The sequence below is a fragment of the Papaver somniferum genome, chromosome 4 (genome assembly GCF_003573695.1).
Source record: "Papaver somniferum cultivar HN1 chromosome 4, ASM357369v1, whole genome shotgun sequence".
NCBI classification, from domain to species: domain Eukaryota; kingdom Viridiplantae; phylum Streptophyta; class Magnoliopsida; order Ranunculales; family Papaveraceae; genus Papaver; species Papaver somniferum.
In genome coordinates, this window is record NC_039361.1 from 45,012,535 (window position 1) to 45,034,917 (window position 22,383).

The 22,383-nt window shown below is 36.1% G+C and overlaps 1 protein-coding gene, 1 long non-coding RNA gene and 1 other non-coding gene across 3 annotated transcripts; all 3 read right to left on the reverse strand.

The window, feature by feature from the left end:
• On the reverse strand, window positions 1–2,050 carry LOC113275339. Its single transcript, XM_026524818.1, has 2 exons — window positions 1,488–2,050; window positions 1–1,199 (listed from the first exon to the last, which is right to left on the reverse strand). Exons 1-2 carry the CDS (start codon window positions 1,724–1,726, stop codon window positions 104–106), a joined length of 1,335 nt encoding a protein of 444 aa, XP_026380603.1. The 5' UTR covers window positions 1,727–2,050; the 3' UTR covers window positions 1–103.
• An 11,897-nt stretch (window positions 2,051–13,947) lies between these two features.
• Window positions 13,948–15,786, reverse strand: LOC113273814. The gene is made up of 3 exons (XR_003322624.1): window positions 15,299–15,786; window positions 15,114–15,192; window positions 13,948–14,238 (listed from the first exon to the last, which is right to left on the reverse strand). It is a non-coding gene; the product is annotated as an uncharacterized LOC113273814 (long non-coding RNA).
• A 4,146-nt stretch (window positions 15,787–19,932) lies between these two features.
• On the reverse strand, window positions 19,933–20,013 carry TRNAS-AGA. Its single transcript has one exon. It is a non-coding gene; the product is annotated as a tRNA-Ser (tRNA).
• Between the last annotated feature and the right edge of the window lie 2,370 nt (window positions 20,014–22,383).

A 22,383-nucleotide genomic window follows, 5' to 3' on the forward strand; every position in this document is an offset into this window, starting at 1 on the left:
AAACTACAAAACAAGCCACTGAGCATAGATCTTCATTAAATAAATAAACAGATAAACAACACTCAAATAAAAATTTGAAGTCTGAATTAAAAACTGAACAAAACTAAAAGAAAACATAATAAGTGTGTTTATTTCTTCCCGATATCAGCCATCCTGTAGCTAGGTTGTTATCGACAAGGTGCTTCAGCTCATCAACACAATCAACTTCACTAATTTTAGAGTCTTTAGGAATGAAGGTATTTAGAGAAATTATGTTTTCCACTTTAGCATGCAGCTGATAATCCATGGACGGGCAATAAATATTATCATCATCACCACCAATGCAACGCTCTAGGTCTTCGTTCATCTTAGACCGAAAAATACTAGGATAGGAGCGGGAGCATTCCACCACCTTGAGATGTTTCTCTTGCAAATTGCAGAATATAAGACGTTCCCCATTAAACCAATACAAGAACACCTGATCAGAGCAAGTCGATATACGTGTAGGAGGCATGGCATCAGAAGTGTCAAAGTACCGACAGAGAGGAGGTGGTAGCAAACCTTCCTGATCCATATTCTGAACATCAAAAGTTTCCTCCCTGGTCCATACTTGCTTGTCCTTGTCCTTCAATATATACATATGGATCTTGTAACAACAACAACAAAACCCGGTCTGATAATTACAACAATGGCCACAATGATAAATACTGTTGGACCTCCTCTCAGAACGTGCAATACAAGGGTATCCTTTAAACTCCAGAAGATGATCAACAACTAAATCCTGACGCTCATGTGGCGCTGTTATCGGAGTACATTCAGCCGGGAGTCGAATGAAGCGAATCTTCTCATTGTGGAGGTCGAAGGAGAGCAACATTTCAATCTTGTCATCATTATTAACAACTTTATTCTTCGTCCTCCAAAAGAGATCACCCCCGCAAAAGGTGGCTTGTCTACATAACGTTCTCGAAACTCTGGTAAGCATTCGACTAGGAAAAGGAGAAGAACCCGGTGGCGGTGCCATACCAAAAGTAGTAGTAGTTATCTTTCTCCATGACATAGTTACCAGTGTAACGACCATGCAAAGAAATTTGTGGCTGGCTTTTGAAGCGAAAACAGCGACAACCTTGTATACTTGTGATAATGAATCAAAACCAAAACCATGACACACATAGATGTATCCCCCAGTAGGTCGTAAATAAGAGAGGACAAGTGAGTCGCCCCTGATCGGGTTAAGAATATATACTGAATCATAAGTAGCACCAGGTGTAGTGGCTAGTTTCATACAAGCTAAACCATTACAAAAACCTGCAAATTGATATATACCCTGGATTCTTTGACCTGAGAGAAATTTGATATCTGTCTTTTCTCGTCCTAATAAACTGAAAAAGTAATTCATTTCTATGTCGTATCTTCTTACATTAAACATATTAAAGACTAGAAATGGTTTATTTTTGTTTCGATTGTAGTGAATCACAGGAAATCTAGAATCATTAAGGATCGAATTGTACCATAACTTACTGACGCAACAGCTAACTGCTAGAGTCCGGGCTGGTAACCTCGTCAAAATACTTTCAATCATCAATTCCTCGGGAAGATAACTACTCGATCCTCTTTCCATGACATTCTGCTGCTCCTTCTCCTCTTCTCCTTGATCAATTTTTAGATTGCATGATTTTTTTCCCGAAATTGCTCTCTTTTTTCCTCCATTGATGCATGCAATGAAGGGATTCAAAATGGGGTGAGGCATGCTGCTGCTGCTGCTGCTTCAACAAGTTGTATCCCCTTTTTCACAATTACCCCCTTTCGTCCTCCTCCTCTCATCTCTTTGATATCGACTTTTTTACTCTGTATTGTTGATCAGTATCATTGAGATCGGGTCCTGGGATCCACTCCCGTCGTAAGCATTTTTTTTAACAAAACATGGAAAATGAAGTGTTAGACGGTCGACTACTGAAGCCCAAAATCTTAAGGATATCCTTAATATTTTTGGAGAAACCTCTAGTCAACTTATCAACTTCAACAAATATGGTGTCTTCTTCAGCAAAGACATAGATCCAGTTCTAATGCCTTCTATATGCAATCTGTTAGGAGTTCAAGTTCTACCCTTAAATGACAAATATTTAGGCTCTCCTCTCTTCACTAATAGAAGCAAGATTCAATCTTTCAGACCACGAGTGGATAAGATGAAGATAAGGCTCTCAAGTTGGAAGAACTCTCCTCTAAACCCAGCTGGAAGAGAAGTGTTCATAAAATCTGTTACTTCAACAGCCAGTATTTACCAAATGAACTGTTTCAGAATACCAAAGCAAACTTGTCCTTGACAAGTTACAAAGGGATTTCTTCTGGGGGAAAAACCTGGAAAATCCCACAGGTTACTACCCTAAATCTTGGACAGCTGTTTGCAAACCTAAGGAGTTTGGTGGTCTGGGATTCATGAATATGGAACTATTCAATAGCTCCATGTTAACAAAAATAGGGTGGAGATTGGAATAGGATAAAGATTCTCTATGGTTCCAATTGATGGATGCTAAATACTTAATAGGAAGAAATGTGCTTAACATGAATACCAAAGCTAAAGATGAAGACTCTTGGATATGGAAAGGGGTTCTTGAAGGGATTCAGAACATTCAGCAACACTGTTCCTGGAGAATAGGAAATGGCAACAAAATAAGAATCTGGGAAAATATATGGATGCCAAATTCAACTGTCAAGCTCACAAAACCTTCCGACTGCTCCAATGATATTCAAATTCTAGCTCACTTGATGACAGATCAAAAGGAATGGAACATTCAGCTTATTCAACAAATATTTACTCCTGATATTGCTCAAGCTATCTCTGACCTTGCTATACACTCTAGGGAAGAGGATAGTATGCAATGGAGCCTCAACAACACAGGAAAATTCTCTGTTAAAGCTTTGTACAAAGCCAAGATAGAGAATCTTTACAGAAATGACCAAGCTACAAGAGACTGGGGAGCTATATGGAATTTGGAAGTTGCACCTGCTATCAAAATCTTTCTCTGGAAATGTGCTCATGAAATCCTCCCTATTAATGCAAAAACTGCAAGTATTCTTCATTATATTGATCCCATATGCAATATATGCAAAAGTGGGAAGGAGACAATGGCACATTTGTTTCTTAACTGCCCAGCTGCTACTAATGTTTGGCAGCACATGCTAGGTGAAAGTCATGGTCTGTTTAACCATCAAACACCTTTCATGGACTGGTTCAATACTTGGTTTCAACATATCAGTACCAGTGAAAACATCAGCATCTATGCAACTACTTGCTGGTTTATTTGGAAGGCTAGATGTGATCTAGTTTTTCAAAACATCACACCTAATGCAAAAAAAAACTCCCTTAGCATTCAACAACATCTATATGACTTTAACAGAATTCACAATTTGCCTAACCATGCCCTGAATACTCAGGGGTTTCTTTCCGATATCGGTTCCCAAAGAGCAGAAACTGGCAGTCATGTTGCGATCCCTCAACAAAAGAAGTATTATGGTTACATAATCAAAATCTGCACTATACAGGATCCTAACAGTTATCAGTTTTTTTCAGCCCTAACTGTTACTGATTTTGCAGGAAACTATGTTGATAGCAGAGGACACACAGGCCAATGGGGAGTAGAAGGAGCCACATGAGGATCAGAACTAGCCTTTGGTTGGGCGGAGGAAAATCAGCACATGAATATCGAGATACATGCTGAAACAAATGAAATCCTGGAACACTTCAATGCCCTTTACATCAAAGCCATCAAAGGAAGATTCAGCAGGAACTTCCACAGGGAAAGGCATCTTTTGAATGAAGAAATTACCTTAAACATTAAACCTGTAACTTTTGTCTTAACGGGTCTTAAACTTCTTCATAGAACCCAAAACTTGCAAGCTTTAAATATAGCTATCGTCTGTAAGAATCTTAGCAGTAGGTCTGATGTTTGTCCAAACAATGACACCACTTGCACAACTATGTATCACCTTCCTTAGGCACTGCCTAAGTTTGTTTTTTTTTTTTTAAAAGAAGTGTTAGATTATCTAGTGGTCTAGATTCATTTGTGTCAAGATACCTTTTATTTATTTATTTATTTTGCTAGGAAAAAAGGCATTGTGTTAAGAGATAAAAACTTACAAATGGTGTGATAGGAAATCAGGAACAATTTCTCACCACTCATTACAAGTATTGGTTCTTGTGCAATGCTTAGCCGCTTTATCGGCAACCGAATTAAAATCTCAACTGAGGTGACTAGTTTTAGAAAATGAGAAGAAATCTAACATAACATAGCAATCATCCAAAATGGTGTTACTGAACCAACATAGACTGTTGTTTTTATTCTCTAGATAATCCATAACTTTCTTTGCATTATTATAGAGGTTGATGGAGCTCGGGTTCTTACTTCTTGACCATTTAATAACTTCAAATACTACTAGACTCTCTGCCTCCTCTACATTCCTTGCTAAGCCTCTGACTGTTTTGCACCCTTGAAGTTACCTGAACCTGTAGTCATATAAATACCAATTCCTGTATTATTAGTATCTTTATCAAATGATGCATCTCAATATACTATAATACAATCACTTGGAAGAGAATGGGTATGAAGTGGATTGGATATACTAGTAGGTTGGTTGTTCATAGGGACACCAAGGGTATTAACTAATTGAGTATTATCCAAACCCAAAGAAACTAGTGTCATGTACCTGCTAATCTAAAGACTGTTATGCACTAGGGGCGCCTTATCCATTTGGGGGTGTAGTTATCATTTCCTTGTGTTATAGCTATAGCTGTTATTTGGTGTAATCGTTCATTCGTGATTAGAGAACGGCTAGTTGGTTGACAGCTGTTGAGCGTCTAGTGGGCCATTACTCGCTTAGGGTTTGTCTATTTAACTTGTAAGAGGGGGAGAGAGACGAGTTTCTGGGAATGAAGAAGAAGATAATATTAGTGTAGCCGTAATTTGTAGATTTATCTTAATTTCTCCATCTTGATTCCAATTTTGTACTGGTATAGTACAATTAGAGTATCATTAGAAAGCCTAGAAGCTAATCTAGCTGTAACAGTAGGCTGGGTAACTTTTTGTTGAAAAACTTTGAAGCATCTATCTCTAAAGATACTCCAGGCTGTTGTGAGGATTTCTGTTTGAGCATTTTTATCCTGACTACTAAGAAGCCATTTCTCTATCCACTCTTTAATAGTGGGATTTGAACCTGCATCCTGCAAAGTAATATACCTATTTGGTGTAGCTGACCATACATATTTGGCAAATTGAAAGTGTAAAATAAGGTGCTCAATTGACTCAACAATATTGTTGTTGCACATGCCGCACAAGCCATTACTGTTATTCATATACTGAGAAAGCCTAGATTTAGTTGGCATAATATCACACTCCGACATTTCCAGAGAAAAGTTGTACTTTGGGTAGGAGGTTAGTTTTCCTTAAAGCTTTAAAAAGAGGAACGAGACTAGGATTTACCGAGCCATTAGAAGCTCCACTAGTCAAGGACCTATAAGAATATTTTACAGAGAAAATCCCATTATGAGAGGAAGACCATATCAATCTATTTGTACCATAAAAAAGAACTTTGACCAAGGAAATCCTATCAACATTCTCACTAGTGAAGAAGTCAAGAAGCATGGGTGTATTCCATTGTTTGGTACTTTGGTATATGAAGTCAGCAACATACAGATTGGGATTAGGGTATTGTCTACAAATTGGGAAAGAAACATTAGGAATCCATTTATCCTCAAAATCCTTAATACTAATATCGTTTTTCACCTCCCGGTTACTATGTTGTTTCACTATTTCTAGCCCTCTAAGTATACATTTCCACACCCAAGAAGAATCTTTTTTTTTCTTACAATGCAAAGGATGATTATTTCTAAAGTACTTGCACTTTAAGATTATAAACTATAACTCACCAGAACCATGAATTAATCTCCATGAAATTTTAGATAATAATGCAAGATTAAATTTTTTTAAATCACGGAAACCTAAACCTCCTACATGTTTATGAGTACAAACCTTTGGCCACTGTTTCATATAAATTCCTCCTTGATTTTTTACCCCACAAAAGGTCCCTTTGGGACTTTTCCATTTGATAGATAATGTTATCAGGAATCAAGAAAGAATTTATATGATAAACAAATGACGACTTAAGCATATTTTGAACCATCACCGACCTATCAGCTTGAGTAAAATGTTTGCTTTTCCATTTTGTTACCATGTTGTCATGATGCTCAGCTAGATAGGCAAAGGATTCGACTTTGTTTTTGTTAATGAAGAGATGGATACCTAAATATTTGTCATCTAGGTATATCTTCTTCACATTGATAGTTCTAATCAGGGAGACACATTTATCTGGATAAAGTTTTTTGTTGAAAAAATACCCATATTTATCAAAGTTTATAATCTATTAGAGACAGATCTGAACACATTGATCGCTTCGACCAGATTTTGCGCTTCGTAGTGAGTTGCTTTGGTGAACAACATCTGTGTCAGATAATTGACAATCTATATTAGTTGTACGGACTTTTGTTATTGCATTTATTTCTTGTGTTAGTGTCATAGTCCTTTCTATATAAAAGGACTGAGTCCTATAAATCTGAACTTAACGTATTCATTCATTCAGTACAAACCTTTCTCTTACATGGTATCAGATACCAGAAGAGGAACTCTCAACTTTCTTTGATCCTTTAATTCACCATTAAACCTGCAACTTTACGTTCTTTCAAATGACAAAAACTACACGGAGTAACTAGGAATCTTCTGTTGTCCAACATCAACAAAACAGCCACCAATTACAGAATCATGATTTGTTTCCATCATTATCTTCTCCACATCGATCACAACAACCTGCAACTTCTTATCAACCACCACCATCACCACATCTTCATCTCAACAATGTACTCCACCACTCTCATCTCATGCATCACCTACTGTTTCTCAAAGATCTCTATCCTTTCTACATCATACATCGATTCAATTTCCATCTTATACTACATCTTTTCAAAAAAATTCTCAACAATACAAATTTTTTACAACAACTGATACAACATTTTGTTCCACATCAACAATCACAGCTTCAAAAACAACAATCTCACTTTCACAACAAACATACGATCCTTTTATGTTTCAAAGTAAATTCAGTATTTCGTTTTCTAATATTGAAAATTTTGTTTATGATAAATTGAATAGTTCGAATTATCTTGTGTGGAAAGATCAAATGACTTCTATTTTGATTTGTACAAATCTTTATGGATTTGTTGATGAATCGATTCCCCTTGAAACGCCAATGATTGTAATCAATAATGTTCAAGTTCCAAATCCTAACTATCTTGAATGGTTACAATTTGATCTGTTGATAAATCTTTATCATCTGAACTTCTTGGAAAGGTGTTTACAAGGGAGAAATAGCTACATCTTGCAAAACTTTTTACTGAAGAATTCTTTGCAAGGAAATCGATACTTCGATATCAATTATATTCTATTAGGAAAGGTTCGTCTACTATTAGTGAACTTCTACATCAACTCAGGAATATATCAGATTCACTTGCTGAGATTGGAGAACTAGTTCCAGATGCAGATATAATCATTTATGCGCTTAATGGCTTGGGAAAAGAGTATATTCACTTTGTAGTAAGTGTGCAACATCGAGAAACTCCTCTTCTTTTCTCTAAATTACGTTATATACTGAGTTATTTTCTTCTCTTGTTTCCGATCCAACAAACTCATCCTTTTATGTCAAGAAACAAAAGTCTAACTATAACTATTCTTTTCGAAAACCTAGTATGCCTCCTGGCTTTACCTATTTCAAAAATTCAACTCCATCTCCTACTTCTCAATTTCATGCTTCATATTCACAACCTTCTTTCAAGAAGACCGAGTTCAATCCGACTAAAAAAAATTAGTTGACAATTCTATTCCTTGTCAAATTTGTCGCAAAACTTGTTCATCTTGCTAATAGGTGCAGATTCAGATATATGATGTTATAGCATAGCTCGGTTGAACCCACCAAGCGTTGATATGTTAAGTTTGGTTGTCATATTTTAGTGTGTCAAAACTCATCTAAGAGTCGCTTGATTATGTACTAGAGAAAATTTCGTTTAGGTTAGACTAGAAAGTCTAGGAATATTGAGATACACAAGTATTACTCGAAGACCTGAAGAACGTGAAGAAGTAACGATCTACAAAGACGACATCATCCTTCCTCTTGAGGTTAGTAATATTGACTTGAACTGTTTCATTCCTAACGTATCTTCCAAGTCGTGTTATATTGAAAACATAACTACGAAGCTGTGTATTGGATATATTACTCTAGTAGTGAGACATGATTACATGATCATAGTATTAGAGAATTAGACTACGAAGTATAACGCTTATCTTTTGAACTTCGTAAATATGACATCGACATAATCTTATGAATGCTGTTATGATTATGTGAATGGGTAATGGTGAAGATTTCATCCTAGGAAACAATGTTTTACATTTTTCTAAAGGAAGGACATTCATGAACTTGTTTTATGAATCGAAAGGGAAATCTCTAGGGTTATACGGTTATTCATTGCAAAATATGTGTGAGATGGTAGAACCGATCCTAACTTTGTGATGTATCTTGGTACAACTAATGACAATGCCTGACTTATGATTTGGTATGACTAATTTTGATTAATTAGTGTAACTGATCCTAAGTAATCACATGAGATGGTATGATCGATATTTGTAATTAGTGTGACCGATCCTAGCTGGTGTGACCGATCACAGATAGTTGTAATCAATCCTTTTAATTGGTGTAACCGGTCCTAGTAATTGGTGTAACCGATCCTGGTAATTGGTGTAACCGATCCTAGTGACTGGTGTGACCGATCACAAACAATACCATGAGTATGGTAACTGGTCCTGGTAATTGATGTAACCTATTCTGTTAATTGATATAACCGGTCCTGGTAACTTGTGTGACCGACCGCACGTGTTTCTATATTAGGGTATAACCGATCCTAATGATTGGTATAACCGATTGAACCCATGGATGTGATTTGATCTCTGATCAATCACATAGTAGTCTTGGAATAAAACTGAATCAATTCTAAACTTTTTTGGAAGTGTGATAAAACCGGTTCCAAGAATGTAAATTTTAAAGATGATTTACAGAGAAAAGATGTCAACATACTTTGAACACGGACAGTATTGTTCAAAGATATTCCTTAGTACTCAAGGAGATCCTGTACCGAAATTAATTGAAAATCTTTTAATTAAGGTTTTTAGTTATATATGCTTTAATTACCCGCAATTAAATGCATATCTCTAGAGAGAGAAAAAAATTAGCAATGTGCATTTACTAATTGGAGATTTTCTATTGAGAGATTTCGGAAAATATTGGACAAGCGTTTACTGGAATTAAGAAAACCGAATCTTGTCGTTCATTGCATATCTTGAGAATATTTTTGGTTTTGGAAACATCATTGGTCTATAAATACCTAAGTTTGCATTTCTAGAAAACTATCCTAAGAGCCAGGCAAACTTCATCCTTTTATTGTTTCTGTTGGAGCCGCCTATTCGGAGAGGAAAGTACCCTAATTAGGCGAAATCTCTTACGACCGCTCGTTTAAATACTTCTGTGGGATCAAGAAGCTATACGAGTATTGTTGGTGGGAAACCAGATAATTGCAGTATTATTAGTTTTTGATTGATTTGATTGACTAACGGTTGTTGAAACTTTGATTTCACCTAGTTTTTTTATTCTTGAGAATCTTCTCTTCTGATATAAAATTCACTCAAACTAGATCGAAGTATCTACGGGATCTTTATAACTATTTGTAAATCTAAAAACATCTTGTGATAATCCATTGTTAACAGACTCAATTCTGTGCATGATTAATCACAAGAGATTCTAGCAATAACAGTAAGTCTTGTGATAATCCATTATTAATAGACTCTTGTGATTAATCACAAGAGATTCAAACTTTGACTGCACCTAGCGGGTAATCGTCTCGATATTTACCTGTTTTTGCTACTTCTTGTAAGTCTTTAATATATCTTTTGAGTTTGCTAAGCAAAAATAAAATAAAAGTATATATATATATACATTGCATAACTCAAAAATTACTCGCATGATCAGTTTGAAAATTATCTTAAATGTAAGGTAAATGAATTCCTGCTACAACCAACCTACAAAACACCATAAGAATAAAATTACTTTTTTTCTTGACATGCTAGGGTATCCAGGTCTCTCAGAACACCTAACGAGTCTCCATTGACCTTCATATCAATACTAGATTTTATGTCCGTGCTATGCACCGGGCTGATCCGAAAATTATTTTGCCTCGCCCTATCCTGATGCATGCTTAGGATTTTTTGATTTGGTGTAGCTTAGCTTCACCTCTCCCCGTCGTGCGGTGTGATGTGGTTTCGTCTCTACCTGTCGTACATTTTTTATTTGGTATGGCTCGGCTTCGCCTCGCCTTGTCGCGATGCACTTCCTATTTTGTTGTCTTGTGACTTTAATGCAGTAAATCTTGAGTTTGGTGTGACGGGGCGATGCAGTAAACCTTGAATTTAGTGTGGCTTTGTACATATACAATTAAGTTGAATAAGAAATGAAAAGATAATGAGCAATCTAAGCGTTTGTTTGGCTTTATACATAAACACGTATATACAATAATGATAGTAGATGCAATAATGCAATCGCCATGTCTAAAAATGAAGAATTGAACAACTCCATATTACCAAATTCATTAATGATGACTAAATTAGTGTCTTCTTTAACCTATATTCAACATGTAAGACTGCCGACAAAATGGTGAGCAAATTGGCTTTATCAGGTAAAAGCTCTTGTGGAGGTTTCGAGAATTTACATTTGTCGTGTCTCTAACCGGAAATTCAGGAATTGTTATCCTTGGAATTCATATTTCTAGATGACATGAATTGTGGCTAGTGCAAGGTAAGTTATTCACATACTATAAAAGGCTCCATGATACCGTGACCAATCAATCTATTTATCGACACACAAAGTGGAAACTTTTGTAAATTATCACAACATATGCAGAAATAAAATCTAATCCTTTAAAGGCCCCATCATATTTGATTCTGACTTCAATATTCAATCAAGGCCCTTGGTGGGGAAAACGAACCAAATCGATCAGGGTTACACCAACCCAATTGCAGCAACCCAATTTGTACCCAAGCACAACTTTTATCTCTGTATATTATGCTCCGACCTATGCATGATCCCTGTTTAATAAGATTTTCAAGTGTCAGTCGGTTTGATGCATTACTATCTTTTTGAAAGCAAAGTTTGGATATCTTAAGTTGAACCCAACCGTCATTTTTGGTATGGAAGTCTAAGCCGGGAACAATGCAAACAAAGTAAATACTGATTTAACATGCATTTATAGTTACCAAGATCTTGGAAAGTTATTAGCCTTTGCTTGGTGTTAGAGCATAGCTCGGTTGAACTAACCAAGCGTTGGTATGTCAAGTTTGCTTGTCATATTTTAGTGAATCAAAAATCAATTAAAGAGTCGCTTGATTATGTATTAGAGACAACTTCGTATAGGTTAGACTAGAAAGTCTAGGATTATGAGACATACAAATATTACTCGAAGACTTGAAGAGTGTGAAGAAGTAAAGAGCTACATTGACAACATCATCCTTACTCTTGAGGTTAGTAATATTTTGACTTGAACTGTTTCATTCCTAACGCTTATCTTTTAAACTTCGTATATAAGACATCGACATAATCGTATGAATGCGATTGTGATTATGTGTATGGTTAAAGGTGAAAATTTCATCTTACAAAACAATGTTTACATTTGTTTAAAGGAAGTACATTCATGAACTTGTTTTATGAATCGAAAAGGAAATCGCTAGGCTTATTGGTATTGTTATTCATTGCATATCTTTGAATTACCAATATGTATGAGTTAGCATAACCGATCGTAACTTGTTATGTATCTTGGTAAAACTAGTCACAGTGCCTGACTTATGTATTGGTATGACTTTTTATTAGTGTGTCTGATCTTAAGTAATCACCTGAGATGGTATGGTCGATATTTGTAATTGGTGTGACTGATCCTAGTAATTGGTGTGACTGATCACAAAAGTATTGTGTAATCGATCCTTGTAATTAGCGCAACCGGTCCTAGTAATTGGTGTAACCGATCCTAGTGACTTGTGTAACCGATCACAAGTAATACCATGAGAATATGGTAAACGGTCCTGGTAATTGACGTAACCAATCTTGGTAACTGATGTAACCGGTCCCAGTAACCATATGGAGGTAGAACCGATCCTTGTGTTTGGTAAAACCGTAAACCCATGATTAGTGAATTGATTTTTGATCAGTCACATAGTTGTCTTGGAATACAGATGAACCAATTCTAACTTGTTTGGAAGTGTGGTATAATCGGTTCCAAGATTGTAAATATGAAAGAGGATTTACATAAGAAAAAGATGTCGACATACTTTGAACATGCTCAGTAATTCTTATCTTTTATTGTTCAAAGATATTCCTTAACTACTCAATGAGATCTCGAACCGAAAATAAACTAAGAATCTTTTAATTAAGATTATTAGTTTTTGCAAATCTTTGGAGAATAAAAATCGGTATTGTGCATTTACTGGTTGGAGATTTTCTAATGATATTTCGGTTATATTGGACAAATCATTTCCAACCGATTTTGAAATATATTGCATATCTTGATAATTTTCGGTTTTGGAAATTCCTTGGTGTCCAAACTTCCTTGGTCTATAAATACCCAGTTTGCATTTCGAGCAAATTATCTTAAGAGCCAACAAAACTACCTAGTTGTGTTGTTACTGGTGGAGCCATCTATCCGGAGAGGAAAGTACCCTAATAAGGCGAAATCTCTTACGACCGCTCGTTTAAAGACTTCTGTGGGATTAATAAGCTCTACGAGTATCGTTGGTGGGAAACTAGATAATTGCAGTTTATTTTAGTTTTCGATTGATTCAATTGACTAACGGTTGTTGAAATTTGATTGCACCTGGTTTGTTTATTCTTGAGAATCTTCTCTTCTGATATAAGATTCACTCAAACTAGATCGAAGTATCGACGGGATCTTTGGAACTGTTTGTAGATCTAAAGACGTCTTGTGATAATCCATTGTTAACAGACTTCGTTCTGTGCGTGATTGATCACAAGAGATTCAAGTTGTGTTGTGCAGGTGTTTATTGAAGATCTAAGAAAATTTGAAGACAAAGAATATTTCTGATTTGGTTTATATATCTTTGGTGCACAAAACTTGATCGGATGGGATCCAACTGTTATCAGATTTATTCGATTGATTAGTTGCGTGAGATCGGTAGCAATAATAGATCTCTTGAGTTCTATTTGATTGTTACAAAATGGATCATATTGCTTTGGTAATTAAATATTGGATTGATCTAACCAGGCAAAGGAGTTTATTTATTAAACGGAAGATCCTTTGCATATGACTCGAGATATCTTCATTGGAAAGAATCAATAGAGTTGTTACCAAACAGATTTGTTGTTCCTTTACTGTTTGGAATACGATCCAAAGGAATTGTTCAAGTGCGTGCACTTATTGAATGTCGGTAGTGCAGGGATACTGAAGAAACCAGGTGAACTATAGGTTTAGTTGCTTGGTCTCAACTATACGAAGTTATTGTTGATTTTGTATAGCGTCTTAATTCTGAGAGTATTCAATTCTGGACTAGGTGCCAGGGTTTTTCTCCATTTACGGTTTCCTCGTTAACAAAATCTTGATGTGTCTTTTACTTTTCTATTTCCGCAATTATAATTTTTTTATTATAATTAGAAGTAAAATACACAAACGTTAATTCTGAATATACTTGATAGTGATCCTATATAGTTTGGTTAAGTACGAACCTATTATCAAGTATCATACTTCGTTGTTGTATTCTCTCGATCTTGTATCCATAGTCAATCACACAAGTTACCTTGTTGTCTTATTGTCTCGATCTCGTATCCATAGACGATCACACGAAGTGTGAACCGATTAGTTATTGTCTCGACTCAGTCCATAGACAATCACTTTCAGTGGAGGACTTATAGGTGGATAAATAAAAGGTTTAGGTACCCTCGTCTTTTCACTTGGGGTATGAAGTGGACATTTTTTTGGCTAGAACTTCAGATACAGGTGAAATTGGATGGCCATCAATCACTTGTGGAGTTATTTTGTTCTCACTTGTTATGTAAATATGTCCTCTTTGTCGTTCCTTGTAATTTCGTCAGTGGAACCATCACTATTCACAATACCTGCATAAGCTTAAAATTAAAACTCGCCAAGCTCCTTGTAATATGAACAATAATCTAGCATTGGAATGATATTACACATATTATGATAAGTCAGTGAAACTAACAAAGGCATGCAGTTTTAGTCAGTTAGAGCCTAAAATAAAACTGGAAACTAATAAAAAATTGATGCAAAACCATCAATTTTACAACCAACATTATTACAGATTGGGTATTGATCTAAAATGCAAACACTTTGTAATATTTTTTTGTTGAAGCAGTTTAGCAAACAAAGGTGCAACGATTAAAAACAAATCCATCTAAATAGATAAACTGGGATCAGGAATCATAATCCAAGAACTGAAATATCTTTTCAAATATCGAAAGAACATTTATGAGAAGAGAAATATTCGCTGGTTCCATATTTCTCTGCGGTCAGTTCTACTTGAGGAACATCTAAGATCATAGAGAAAAAATCTTCCACATTAGTAATTGACGCTATTACAATCAATCAAAAATAGGTAAAAGTTCAATATGAGACTGAAAATAGGAAAGTTCATGAAAGTCAAAATCAGATTTATGGGTAATAGTTATAAGACTTACTGATTATGAGAACCAATTTTCAATCAGGATTGAAAGATAGTAAAACAAAGATGATGCTTACCCAGGTTTCTGATTTTCTAACAATGAAAACAATACTATGAAATTTAAAACCCTTACGCCAGCTCTGACATCGAAATTTGATTGGGCATAACATTTTTTTAGAAATTGAAATTTCCAAACCCTTACATCCTCTCAGACAGTGAAAATTGATTGGCACATATTCTTTTATAAATCAAAATCCAGAGACAAAACCCATACTTCATGAACTACAAAAAATTAGAGTTGAGTTTATTTACCTTGATAGTGTAACCATTGTCATTGATGTAGTAGTTAAGATTCATCTTTATCTCCTTTAAGTGATTGATTCTCTAAAACCTGCAAAATCTCTAGGGTTTTTAGCCTTTGATGAATTAGATATACCAAAAACTGAATGAAAAACTCGAATTAAGAAGAATAAAATTAAAAAATTGATAGCAACTACCTGGAGTATAAAGAAAAATTAAAAAGAAATCAACAGGAAATCAAATCGATAGAAAATCTCAAAAGGATGATGCTCTTGCACATCTTGATTTGTTGGCGCCGTTTGAAGATTAGGGATAGGAAACAAATAAGAATCAGTCTCAGCTGTTCTTCCCAAAACCAAACCCTAGTTTATGAAATTCTTCAATTCTCTTATACTTAATCATCAATCTCAGCTCTGAATAACCCTTATCTCGACAAACCCATATCAATTTCAGCTCTGATTCTCTCTTCAGTTTCAAATTTCTTCTTAAACCCTAAATCACCAAACACCGATTGAAACATCATATCCATAAGACCAGTTACTCTTTAATCGAACACCATCGAGATCATCAGAATTTCAGGTTCACTCTCAATCTCTCTCTTTAATCTCTCAATCTGAATCAGCAGCAACAACCGTTGCTTTGTTGATTTTCTTCTCAGGTGAATGGGAGAATGAGAGGAAATCTCATCGAGTTTTGACAGCGAAACAAAACAAATCATCGAGTTTAGGGTTGTGTAATGATTTGGGTTAGTTTTCACGGGAGTATTGTCCACCGTGACGGTGTTACTTAACGTCCAGTTAAAGTAACAGAGTGTAAAAAATTAATTAGGTGTAAACTCTGACAAAAGTATTGTCTACCCACCTTTTCACAAAAGATGTTACTAACAACGGTTAAATAAAGGGTGTAAACATCAAAACTAGTGACAAAACCCCTAGGTGAACAAATTAGTGATAAGAAAAAACCGGTCATATTATTTTTACCAAATAAAATCCGTTTCAAATAAAATTGGGACAAAAACCCCAAGCCAAATAATAATGTGTAAATTTAGTTTTGGTTACTTTAAAAAAAGACAAACATGCCCTTGACCTTTTCTTCTTCTTCTCTGATTTCTTTTTTCTTCTTTCTTCCGTCTCCTTCTCCCACCACCATCATCACCAGCAGCAACAAATCTCCACGAACACCAGCAGCAACACCTCCGTCACCACAAGCAGCAACACCTACGTCACCACCAGCATCAATTTCGTCTTCAAAATTTGGTTTTCTTCTCCGTAATAGTTGAGAAAGAGGGTTAAATCTGGATCGTGGTTCTTAAAAAGGGGTTAGTGCATCAAACCTCTTTAATTCTTCATTGTAATTCGTATCTCTGTAGTTTAATTTTGCTTTGATTGAGATTGATGTTGTTGAATCGATTACTGAAATCAGAATTCACGGAAAAGGTAAATCGGAGGTCAAATTTAGGGTTTCTGTTTTGATTGATTCTTTTTTATTAAATCTCAATGGTTTGTTAGAATTAAAGTGGGTTTGTTCTGATTTGAAGTAGAGATGGTAGTATAAAGTTTAATTTTGATTTCGTAGAGAATTATGGTTTATAATCTTCCCTAAATTAAGAAACTAGGGTTCTTCTTTGATATTGATCTATCTGCAAAATTTAGGGAGAGGGGTTTGATTAAGAAGGAGATGATTGAGAAAAGGATGTTGATGAATTTGAATCTCTGATGAGTTAAGAAGAGGGATCTGATTTTAAGTTGAAATAGTGGAAAAGATTGTTATGTTTCTTAACAAATTAGAAGATTTAGTTGCTGCTGCTGTTTGGTAAATGGGTTTTGGACCTAGAAAGATATTTAATGAGATGTAGTATATCAATTGATAGAGTTATAGATATCCTTGAAACTGCAGTTAATAGTTGTGATTATTAGTTTAGGTTATGATGAGTTGCAGGGATTATGAAGCTACAAATATGATGAAGGTGATGGCTTGAGATGTTATGGAGTGAACTGATGATGAATTCTTTTAATGGAGATGAAATAGACATTTCAGTTGTTGATAGAAATGAAATAGACATTTCAGTTGTTGAGAATTTGATGTGTTTAAGTTAATTAACTTACAAAAGTTACGGACACAGACTTGGAAGTTTGTGTTGGTGAAATGAAAATATGTGGAAAATGATGAAACCAATTTCGTTTTCATCTAGTTTTGGTGAAACCAATTTTGGTTTCCATCATCTTTAATTTGTGTTGTTCTTTTGAAGTAATTGGATTCATTATACTATGACGTTGTTCAATTTTGAAATAGAAATTGGTGACTGGTGTTTTCATCATTTGTTTTGAAGTTCTAAGGGAATCTGATTTACTGAGTTTGGGGTTTGTGTTTTCAATTGTATTGGATTTTTGAGGGAATTTGATTTCTGAGTTGGGGTTTTGTGTTTGTTTATGTTTTCATTCTCAATTTGTGTGTTTTACTTTTTTAGGTTGATGACGTTTTGGAGTTAAAATGTTATAAGAAAACCACCACTTCCTAGAATGCTCTAAACAATGTCTCATGCATGAGAAATGCCCAACTAATTCTTCGAAACATTAATGCATCAGTCCATGACGGAGGTGCACTCGTGTTAACAGGAGCAAATGGTGCAGGAAAATCCACTTTCTTAAGAATGTTAGGTTGTTTCTCAAATCCTTCAGTTGGAGAGATCCTACGGAACGGTCACGACATTACAAAGGCAGGAGTTTCTATCCGGGTATAGGCAACTCATTTACCTATCCAGATTGAGGATGCGATGATATTGAGGTTTCCATAGAGGTTTCCGAGAAGGAAAAACATGGTGGATTTGCTTGATTGATCATGGAGATGTATGGAGAGGGTTATCTGGTGGTTTAGTTTTTGTTGCAGAGGAAGTGGGATTTTATCCCTTCAGGTAATACATGTAACCTGATCATAATTTAACCAATTTCTAATAAGAAATTTGTTGTTTAAGTCTGTACATATTATTGTGGATTGAATTGCTAGATACTAATCTATGAATTTCAGAAAATAATAGTAGTTAGGCATAAATTTTGAACTTCTCCTTGCCAAAGATGCTTTATACTTAATAAACAATTCCTGTATATGCAATGAGGTCCGTCGCTTCTCCATCATGTATAAAATTGTTGATGTTGTTTTCTGCATCATTTCTTTTGGAAAATGTCGTAGTTCTTAGTCACGTCTTTGCAGGATTCATGCCTTATTGGGTACTATAGTAAGAGATTCTATCCGGGTATAGGGTTGCCTTCTGCTTACAGTATCATTTGAAGTTTTACGACATTAGCAATTTACCATAGACTAACTATACCATCAATATTTAAGTACTGAGGAATCCATATATCTGAAGCATAAGCTCCAGAGATCCACTAAACAAGCAGAAATTCGGTAGAGAGAGAGACTGACTTCCTTGAATATATACTTCAATGTCATTACCGTGCTAAGATTATTGTCTGTTTTGTGACTTAGTAGTTTCTCCAATTTGTGTTCAGTTTATTATGCTTTAGACATTAAATTGTATTATGCAAGCCAACTATCTATATTTAATCAGATCTTTTGGTTTATGTGGGCTTCTTATCCTGGGAACGTTATAGTATCAAATATATTCGTCCTGTATTAACCAGTTTTTTCTTCATCTATTGGCAGGTTCAGTTCATCATTGAAGTTTGTGTTGGTGAAATGAAAATATGTGGAAAAATGATGAAACCAATTTCGGTTTCATCTAGTTTTGGTGAAACCAACTTTGGTTTCATCATTTTTGCCTAGTTTATTTTGGTTTGGTTTCATCATTGAAGCTGTGTTGGACAAATGACAATATGTGGAAAAATGATGAAACCTAATTAGGTTTTATCTAGTTTTGGTCATTTTTGCCTAGTTTATCTTGGTTTGGTTTCATCATTGAAGTTGTGTTGGCGAAATGACAATATGTGAAAAAATGATGAAACCTAATTAGGTTTCATCTAGTTTTGGTGAAACCAATTTTGGTTTCATCATTTTTTCTTTTTGGTTTCATCCTTTTTTTCTTATTTTGTTGAATATTGATCAATGAAATTCATTTTTTGTGGCGGTGGCGACTGGTTGGTGGCGGTGGTCGGCGATAATGGTGGTGGTTGGCGACAGTGGTGGTCTGTGGTGGTGGTCGGCGGTGGCCCGGTGGTGGTTTTCGGGGATGGAGGTGGTGGCGCTGTGTTGGGTGGCGGTGGTGGTGGCGGCGAGGTGGTAGTTGTCTGCGGCGGTGGCGCGGTGGTGGTCGGCGACGGCGGTGGCGCGGTGGTGGTTGGCGGCGGTAGAGTCCCGCCACTTATCGTCTCCAGATTGCTCTATGTGAAAGCTTTTATCTGATTTAATTTGAGGGGGTATTACACTCACCGTGCGACGTGGAAACTCATATGATTTAGCATTTTAAAGAAGAGGATATTTGTTCGAGTCCATTTATGGTGAGAGTGACCAACATGAAGAACCCTCGACACCAATTTTTACATTCTCCATGATATTTTGCGTCAGAAATAACTTCTAAATTTTAACAAGTAATCTTATGTTTCCATAAAAATTGAGAGACGTACAGTGAAATACTTGCACAATGAAAAATAGTTGATCCTTTACAAACTTGTCACCAACCAATTAAATCACAATGCACAACTGTTTGAGCCAAATGTTATGTTTACGTAAGAACTAGCTCTCTTTTCGCAACGAGTTCATTGGTAGTATCAGTAGGATGCGCATTATCTAAAATTTATGGAGGAGATGTTATAAATATCTGCGACGACTTACAGCCTTATCGGCAGGCTTTGAACCTGCGCGCATAAAACAAATCAAGCGTGGTCGGCAGGATTTGAACCGCGCGGGCAAAGCCCACATGATTTCTAGTCATGCCCGATAACCACTCCGGCACGACCACATGCGTTGTTTATTCAGAACACTTGGTAGAAAACAGCATCCTTCTTGCTTGATGACCATATATCACCACTGGTTATGTGGGCAACGCACAAATGGTCCCTCGGTACCTCGAGTCTAAAATGCCAAGAACTGGGGAAAAGTTCAGATAACTCAACGAATTTTTTGTGGATCCTCCTGAGCCAGAAAACAGATGAGAAAAAAATCAAACGGAATTATCCTAAATCTAATTTGTTTAGTATTTTCCGAACACCCCGGAAAACCAATTTGTTTCCTATTCGGATTGGCACTAGGTTTCACCAAGCAATATATAGAAGTTCGATGCTAATTCCAAATTCTTTTCCTGATAGAAAGACTACTTTGCGAGTGCTATAAATATATCAAACCAGATAACTATTATTCTCACAACTTAGATTGACTATAAACTTTTGGAAAGCTTATAAACACTAATCTACACAGGCATGGATATTTTTGACGTGGAGAGTATTATCGACAATATTTTTGACAAGAAGGAAGAAGATCAGGGTATTCAAAACAAGGAAGATGAAGATTTGCAAAAGAGATTAAAAAGAGACGAAGATGAATATTTGAAGCATAAGAAAAAATTTAATCAGTTTGCTGTCATCTTCAACGATGACCTCTTTGTGCATAGCGATGAGGTTAATGCTAAATATGACTCAAGACCCAGTGAAGAAGATTTTCGCACAAAGAAGATTATGGAAGACTGGAAACTACTAAAAACGGGTCTTCCAGGTACGATATTCGTTAGGGCTTACAAAGGCTGTAAGGATTTTTTACAAGCAGTGATTGTTGGTGAACCAGGTACGCCTTTCCACGACGGCTTATTTTTCTTTAAAATAACTTTTCCGGTGCGCTATCCGAAATAACCACCAGATGTTACGTACCATTCTCATGGTTTGCACTTGCACCCTAAGTTGGGATGGGATTAGGGTTGCACAACTGGTAGGGTGGGTAGGATATGGCCTATACCCGCCACCCTACCCGTTTACCGGCGGTTAAGAAAATTTTTACCCGCCACCCCACCCGCCATTAAACGGGTAAGATCCTACCCGACTCATTTTCTGGCGGGTCGGGTAGGATAGAGTGGCGGGTATAACCGTTCCGCATTCTCTAAATGGGAAGAAAACTTCAATTTCTTTTCCTTAAAAAATAACCTAATTATGTAATCGTGACACCAGCTTTACTTTTGAGTATAACCACAGATGATTTAAATAGTAAGGTAACAAATATGAAAGAGCAAAATGGTGCAAGAATAGGAGCCTGATGGAATCATCACATCTCTGTTCCTAATGGGTGGTAATTTATTGCTGTGTGTTTAAGTGGGTAACGTCAAAGATGAAAATGCTTTTAGTGGTCTCCTCGGATGCTGCTTCAGCTAAAGTATCAGTTATGTTGCAGGTTTCTGATCTGCTTCAGCTAAAGTATCATTTTGGTAACGTCAAAGATGAAAATGCTTTTAGTGGTCTGACAAAGAGCAAACCAAGTTCAGTATCCAAATTCCAGTCTTTAAATGCAGATATAATATAAATGTGGAAGAAAAATGTTACCTTGAACAGAATTGCTCGATGCTTGCAAAGCCCCATAGGGAGTCTTCCAATAGGAAGCACAATGCACCTCTTGTAATCCCTCAATATTTTACTTACATACTTCTAGTTCATGTTCAAATCACCTTGCTCTACAGGAAAGGCCCCCCTTTAAATTCCAGTAAAATGAAAAATTATCATATCTAACCAAAAAGTATGGACTGGTTCAATCAGACTACTAAGAAGGTAGATCAGCTTACCCCATGTAAATTGGAACAAGTTTACCAAGATTCTCCACCAACACTAAAGAATTTCCTGTAGCAAACTGAAGTTAAGGGCGGGTAAGCGGGTGGATAGGATAATTTCGAGCTTTACCCGTCACCCTATCCATTTAACGGCGGGTAAGAAATCTTTTAACCGTCACCCTACCCGCCAAATAGTGGATAAGATAGGATACAGTTAAAATATTGGCGGATAGGGTAGGATTGGCGGGTATGGGTAGGGTATGTGCACCCCTAGATGGGATGGGAAGGTTCGCTTAAGTCTTTTGGAAAAGAAAAAGTGGAATGCTGACTTGTCGAAATCTAGCGTACTGAGAGTTTTGATGTCGATTCAAGAACGTATACTGAATTCGAAGCCGTATTTTAATAAGCCTAACAAAAGAATATTACCTAAGTGAACCTGTAAGAAACGATCATTGGCTTATAATCAAGGAACTTTTAAGTTGAACTGCCAGACGATGCTGGAAGTAATGCATAATCCACCCAAGGATTTTGAGTTTTTCGTGGCACAGCATTTCCGGGACCGTACCAATACCATTCTACGTGCAT